This window comes from Falco cherrug, chromosome 4 (assembly GCF_023634085.1).
Source record: "Falco cherrug isolate bFalChe1 chromosome 4, bFalChe1.pri, whole genome shotgun sequence".
Taxonomy (NCBI): Eukaryota; Metazoa; Chordata; class Aves; order Falconiformes; family Falconidae; genus Falco; species Falco cherrug.
This window is the reverse complement of record NC_073700.1, coordinates 48,800,702-48,807,871: the sequence shown is the minus strand read 5'-3', so window position 1 is coordinate 48,807,871 and position 7,170 is coordinate 48,800,702. Positions and strand designations below refer to the sequence as shown.

Genomic DNA, 7,170 nt, shown 5'->3' with positions numbered 1-7,170 from the left:
TCAGAGTTGTGGTATCTCTTTTCTAGTTTGTGTTAATTTTCTCCCTGGTTTTTCCACCCCCACCCCCCACCCCCAGCTCCTCGCTGCTGCTCCCCCCCCCCCCCCCCCCCCCCCAGCCCCAAAGGAGCCTTGGAGGGTTTGGGGTGGGGTCCGGGCAAATGGGCCTCTGGCACTTGGGGGGATAAACCCTGTGGCTTCCCTGGGCACCCCTTGGACAGTGGGGAAGGGGGGGGGAAGGGGGGCACAGAGGGAAAAGGGGTAAAAAAAAAGGGGGGAGGGAGAGGGAAAGGAAAAGGGGAGGGAAGAGAGGAAAAAAAAATGAGAAAAAGAAAAAAAAAGGGGGGGGGAAGGGGGGAAGAGAGGAGAAAAAGAAAAAAAAAGGGGGGGGAAGAAAAAAAGGGGAAGGGGGGGAGGCAAAAAAAAAGAAAAAAGGGAAAATGGCACAAAAAGGAAGAGGAGAGAGAATCAGTCTCAGGATTCCCCGTGGAGAGAGCGTCTGCGACACCCCTGTGCCCCCCGCCCTGCACCCACCCCCCTTCCTGCTGGCAACACTTTAGCACAAATTTTAAGTTTGCACTAAAAACCAAACAAAAAAAAAAAGCAAAAATCCCCCGACCCCATCCCGCTGCCATCGCCTGCCTTAACCCCCAGCCCCGCAGCAGCGACGAGGCCCCCCCGCAGCCGCTCCCCCCGCCCCAGCTCAGCATCGAGAGGTGGTTTTTGTTGTTATTGTCATTATTTTATTTTATTTTTAATTCAGGTTGTGATAAAGTGTTGCCAAAGATACTGCTGAGTTACGCCGGGTTGGGAAAAGAAAGAAAAATAAGAAATGATAATAATAACGGGAAAAAATGTGAGGGGGGGGTCAAACTGAACAAGGAAAAAAAGAAAATTAAGGTTTTTGGTACAAAAGAGGCAAAACCAACTGCCCCCCCCCCCCGCCCAGTGTAAGGGCAGTGGGGGGAGCTAGTGTGGGGCTCGGGGCTCAGCCTGGGGGTCCTGGCCCAAGACACCAGGCAGGGCTGGGGTGTCCCCCTGCCCCCAAAGCAACTGGTGATGGTGGGGGGGACAGTTGGGGTTTCACCTCGCTAGTTTGGGGTTCTGAGAGGTGGCAAAGGCGGGGGGGGGGGGAGATGCAGGGGCTTCACCCCCTCCTGGGGGCTGGGGGGCTATGGGGAGGGGGGACATTCCTTCCTGCCCCCCACGCTGCTTGTAAAGATGCTGCATCCAGCCCCCCAGGTTGTGCCCCACAGCCCCCTCCCCCATCAGAGGGACCAGCTGGGGGGTCCTGGCCCCCAGGCTGGGCAGGGAGAGGGGGGGGCTTGTTCTTCCATAGGAAAAGGGCTTATTTCTTGCCCCCCCCCCCCCCCCCCCCAATTCTCCTTCAGCACCCACCAGTTAGTGCCCCCCCCTTCCACCCCCATGTTGGGGCGAGGGTCCCACCGGCAGCTGGGACAGGCCCAGCCCCCCCCTCCTCCCCGGCCCCATTCGCCTATTTAAAAAGAAAATAAGAAAAAAAATTATATATATAGCTATATATCATATCTATTTATATTTTCGATTTATTATGAAAAGTTTTATTTAAATAAAGAGGAACACTTTTTAAAAAAGAGCAAATCACCACGGCGTCACAGGATGGAGCTTTCTTGCGGGGTGGGGGGGGGGAGCCGGGTGGGCCGTACCAAGTAGCAAAAATGCTGCGTTTAAAGTTGTGTTTTCTAAAAATTATATATATATATATATACACACACACACACACACACACACCGAGAGCTTAAACTTCTCCTGGGGTGGGGGGGTCACGCGTGTGCCCGAGCTCTGCCCGGGGACCCAGCGAGGATGCTCAAGACGGGGCCACTTCTATTTTATTTTTTTTCTTTTTTTCTTTTTTTTTCTTTTCCTTTTTTTTTTTTTTTTCTGCGTCTTTATATATAATCTATTAAAGAGATTCTCTATCTAAAGCACTCGCAAGGTTTCAGCGGTTTTTATGTGTAAACTACTTTTGTGGTATATCTGGGTAAAGGAGCGAGGCGAGGAAATTAAAAAAAAAAAAAAAAAAAAAGCACAGAAAAGACATTCCATAGATTGTAACTTTGATAGTTCTTTATAAAGTGTGGGAGATGAGGAAAAAAAAAAATTAAAATAATAAAAATTGCACTTTGGGGGGGGCTTTAAAAAAAAAGAAAATAAACTATATATTAAAAATACACACGCAGCCGTTTGGTCTTCTTGGGAGGTGGAAAAGCTTACGGAGGGCAGCAGCGCGGGGGGGCTCGGCTCGGGGGAGGGGGGGCGGGTTTTCTTGGGTTTTGGTTTTTTTTTTTCCTTTTTTTGGTGTTTTTTTCCCTTTTTTTGTGGTTTGGGGCTGGGGGGGCTGTGCTGGAGGGGGTGACCCACGGCTGCAGGGAGCAGGCGGGGGGGGTGGCCCTGGTTTGGGGGTGTCGGGGTGAGGGGGCGTTGGGGGGCAGCAGTCCCAGGCGGTCACCGTGCCTCAGTTTCCCCAAATGGAGCAACTCCCCCCCCTTGTAAAATAATGGCAAAGGGTGGGGGTCCCACCACCCCAGCGTGGAGTCGGGTGCCCCCTCCCAGTCTGCCCAGTGCCCCCATGGCTGGATCGGGCCCCATTAAGCTGCTTGCGGGGGGCTGAGTCGGGGGGGCGGGGGGGCTGTAATCGCGTTTGGGCAGAGATTAGTGCCGGGGCAAACGCCGGCCCCCAGATGGCCGCGGTTTAAGGGGCCTTTGGGGACGGGGTTTGGGGTACACCCCCCCACCCCCACCCCGGTGGGGACCGGCTGCAAACAGGGAAACTGAGGCAGGTGGGGGGGCGACACGACCGGCAGCACCAAGGGGACCCCGCAGTCCAAAGCCCCCAGACCCTGCTGCCTCCCTGCGCCCCAGCCGGGGGTCCAGCCCCGGGGCCCCCCCAGCCCCCCCAGAGGACACGGCCAATGTTAACGGATTAATTAGTGTCATAAGCTTCCTAGTTTTCGGGAGCGCGAAGAGCTTTGGGGGTTTTATCTCCCGGGATTTAGTGGCCAAGTCGTCGTGCTTAGCGAGACGCCCTAATGCCACTTAACACCTGGGAGCCGCGATTTTCATTAAGGGCGTCAGGGACAATTAGTAAGAAAATAATTAGGGCAGGGGCTGCCGCTGGAGGGTTTAAGCCCCATCCATATGTGCCTGAGCCCACGGCGGGGGGGCTGGGACCCCCTTTCCTGGGTGATGCTGTGGGGGTGGGGCTGGCCCTGATGGGAGAACAGGGGGCAGGTGGTCCCCCCTGGGGTGCCCCTTGAAGGCTGGACCTCAGGGAGGTGGGGGGGGTGTCCCCACTGGGGCATGGGGATGGGGGGTCTCAGCCCAGCGCATCGGGGTTCACTGGTGATGGGGGGACACGTGACCCTGTGACCTGGGGGGGGGGAGGCTGGGCTACAGAGCAGGTGACACCTGCAGAGTCCCTGAGCGGGAGCTGCCCCCACCTTTTGGGAGGGCCCAGATGGGCAGCCCCCAGCCCTGGGCCAGGGACTACAGGAAGGGGGGGCCGGGGAAGGAGGGGGCCGGGGCCCCGGGGTGCGGGGATCCGGCCCCAGCCCCAGCGCGGGGGCAGGCAGCGGTGGGGGGCTGTGGGCAGGGCGAGGGGGGGCAGTGCGGGCAGGGTGAGGGGGGGGGGGGCGGGGGGCGGCGGGGGGCAGCAGGGGCAGCAGCAGCCGAGGCCGTACAGGGCGTAGGGGTGGTAGTAGCCGACGTTCACCCTGCGAGGGGAAAGAGAGCACCAGGGTCAACCCTGAGCCCCAACCCCCGCTGAGGACCCCCCCAGGTCCCCCCCAGCCCCCCCGCTCACCTGCGGGCGCGCCGCCGGGCCCGCCGGCGATGGTAGTCCCCTTTGGCGAAGTCCTCCAGGTTGGCGGGGTGGATGGCCCAGAAGTGGCCTTTACCGTTGTCGCTGCGGCCGGCCTTGACGAAGCACTCGTTAAGGGAGAGGTTGTGGCGGACGCTGTTGCGCCAGCTCTTCTCCTGGGCCGAGAGGCACCGTCAGCCATCGCGCCCACCTCGTGCACCTCCGGGACGTCAGTAGGCACCAGAGTGAACGGTGCTCGACCCACCTGGAGAACCCAGCCCCCCGGTGCCGCCTGACGCTGCCCCGGTGCCGGCACACACACACGCTTTCCCGGTGGATTGGGGTCAGCAGAGACACGGTGAGCCGAGCCCAGCTCCGTCCCGCACCCGCCCCAGCACCCCGGGCTCAGCTCCCTGCCGGCCCACCCCAAACCACCGACACGGGGGGAACCCCCAGCCAAGGGCCCGGCCCCGGCGCCCCTCACCTTGTTCTTGAAGTAGGGGTAGTTGTCCATGATCCACTGGTAGATGTCAGAGAGCAGCAGCTTCTTCTCCGGGGAGGAGAGGATGGCGGTGGAGATGAGGGCGATGTAGGACTGCGATGGCTTGTCCCCGGGCTCCGGCGGGGGCCGGGGGGCGGCCGGGGGGCTCCGGCCAGGGGGCTCGGGGCTGTGGGGCGCCCCGTCACCCCGCTCCGCCAGCAGGGACTCGATGGTGAAGGAGGCCCCGGGCGGGCGCCGTCCCCTGGGCACCGTGTCCCCCATGGTCCCCACGCCGCCGCCAGCTGCAGGGAGACCTCCTGGCCCGGCCCGGTAATTAGTGCAGATTATAGCGTTTGCTAATTGTGTTTTCACAAACGGGCTGCTTCGCAAAGCAGGCTGTTTATCTGGCAAAGCCCCGGGTTTAGCGGGATTTGGACCTTTAAGCCTCATAAATAAAATGATTAATCCGCTGGAGGTGGAGGAATTCGAAGTGGCACCGAGGTGCCGTGGGGACGGGCCCTCGCTGCACCCACCTCGGCCCCCGCTGCCCCCCAGTACGCGGGGGGCTGTGGGGGAGCAGGGGTCTGCCCTGGGCCCCCCCTGCCCCATGCACAGACCCCCCCCTTCCGGGCTCACGCACCGGGGAGCTCCTGGGGACCCCGGGGACAAATCCCAACAAGCCGACACTGCATTAAATGTAAATCTTTCTTTTTATTTAACAAACACTATAATTTGAACTTTGAAGAATGTGTACTGAGGGAAAGAAAAATAATTTTCTTTTTGTTTTTTCTCTTCTCTTTACAAAAAAAGAAAAAAACAGGATATAAGAAAAAACATATGTACAGGAAGAGCTGGCCAACTCAAACAGAAAGCAGTAACAGAAGCATGATGTTTCCAAACAGTGGCTTGGCCTGGAAAATTTAAAGCAATTAAATTAGAATACAAATATTAGAAAAAACTGGACTCTAAAGCTACTGTGCAGCCAGGGATGTGAGCCACAGAACTTTATACAGTAAAACTTAATTTTTGAGCTCTACCCAGGTTTTTGTTTTAATCCCCCTTCCCACCCCCGTCCCCATTTAAACCTGAAAACATATTGCTTACACGCAAACAGAAAAAAAAATTAAAAAAAAAAAACCAAAAAAAAAAAAAAGAGAAGGAAAAGAAAAGCCTATGTCGGACAAATAAGGGTTTCTCTGTGGGAGCAAGACTGGAAACAGCAGAAGAGCAAGGGAGCAGCGGCCGTCTCCTGCCTGCTGCCCACTCCCCCGGCCGCCGGCCGGACACCCTCGCAAGATGCCTGGGGAGAAAGCGTGGGGCTTTTTTAGCCCCCCCCTCCACCACCTCCTGCCTTCCATTTTTCATTTGCCGAGATAAAATGTCAATGGGCAGGAAGGGCTGGGAGTGCGGGATGCTCCCTCTGCCCGGTGCCCTCCCACGGTGGGCAGGGGATGCAGGATCCCAGCCCCGCGCGGGAGAGACTGGGAACTTGGAGGGGAATCCTCCAACATATGCCAGGTCACAGCTTCCTGCTCAACAGCATCCAGAGAGTGATTCTTTGCTTTTGGGCAAGTCACTGACAAGGATTTTTAACAGTTCTGGGTGGACCTTGGTGGCTTTTCTGCTGACGTGAGATCATCCCTGCTTTTGCTTTTTCTCAATCGCAGGATGAGCGCTTTGGAAGTGCCGTCGCTTTGTTTCTGCCACATCGCTGCCGTCACGGGGACGTGCCAGCGGCTGGGAGGAGAGGGCCGAAGGGAGGCCGAGGTGCCAGCAGGGCCGCCCCTGGTGACACCAAGCGCCCCTCACTGAGCTCGAGGGTCTCACTGCAGCATGGCCAGACGCTGCTCAGGCAGCCTCAGCTGCAGCGATGCCCCTCACGCTGGGCATGGGGGCATTGCTCCGGCTCACCACCCTCCCAGCGGCACGGCGAGAGGCAGAGGCAGAGGCCAGCTTCCTTCCAACGTTTACTCTCATCCACGGATCAGAAAAGTCAGCAAGATCCAAAGCAAAACAGAGTTCAGAGGCGTTAGCGGAACAGCAGAGCTGCTTACGCAAAGTTAACTACAAAAATTCTCTAAGACAAAGTCAAAAAGGTTACCGTTTGCAAACTCAAGAACAACAACATTTTGCCATCAAGAGCATAGCAGTAGCTTTGGGTCTGGGACCAAAGTCTTGAACAGAGAAGTGGAAAGTCCAGAGGCTGTTAACGCGTGGTCGCAGGGCTCCACGCATCGTCCCTCGGCTCTGTCCTCAACACCCTGCCAACAGTGCCGCCAGCAGCGCCGGTGCCGGGCCGCACACTGGTTCGTGACTGAAAGAAACCTGAATTGGAGTTTACCGAGGTAGTTGGCTAGAAACTGAGATTCCCCCACCTGGCATTTTCTCGAAGGCCCAAGCACCCCTCACCCCCCACCCCGCTCCTCCTCACGTGCCAGGTGTCCAGCTGTCCTGCAGGTCACTGCCACCACCTCCAGAAACAAAGCCTTCCAAAGAAAAGGGAATGCGCAGCCCTTTTAAGTCTTCAAAAACACCAAGTTATTGCACTTCAAAAATACAACAGATTTGTGGTTCGAGCCCTCCCCACCCTCCCCATGGCTTCTGCTCAACTAAAACGATTCACTACGCACAATTTCTACATTACCTTCGGATTAGGTTTAAAAGATTTAAAACGTGTCTCTTTACATGAGGTGCAGAGCTGCTGGAGCTCCTATCTAGAACAGTGCGGTTCCAATCGTACATCTCTTCCCTCTCACCCCGTGCCCCCCGTCCCCACCCCTAAAAATCCCCCTCTATGCTTGCTGGGTTATACAAACCTCCCGCGCCCACCCACCCTTCTCCGGCCCCTCTCCCC

General features: G+C 57.3%; 1 protein-coding gene across 1 annotated transcript; it reads right to left on the bottom strand.

Annotated features, from left to right (window-relative positions):
• Positions 1-2,352: 2,352 nt before the first annotated feature.
• On the bottom strand, positions 2,353-7,095 carry LOC129735841 (forkhead box protein E3-like). Its single transcript, XM_055706965.1, has 3 exons — positions 4,320-7,095; positions 3,839-4,011; positions 2,353-3,749 (listed from the first exon to the last, which is right to left on the bottom strand). Exons 1-3 carry the CDS (start codon positions 4,923-4,925, stop codon positions 3,353-3,355), a joined length of 1,176 nt encoding a protein of 391 aa, XP_055562940.1. The 5' UTR covers positions 4,926-7,095; the 3' UTR covers positions 2,353-3,352.
• Between the last annotated feature and the right edge of the window lie 75 nt (positions 7,096-7,170).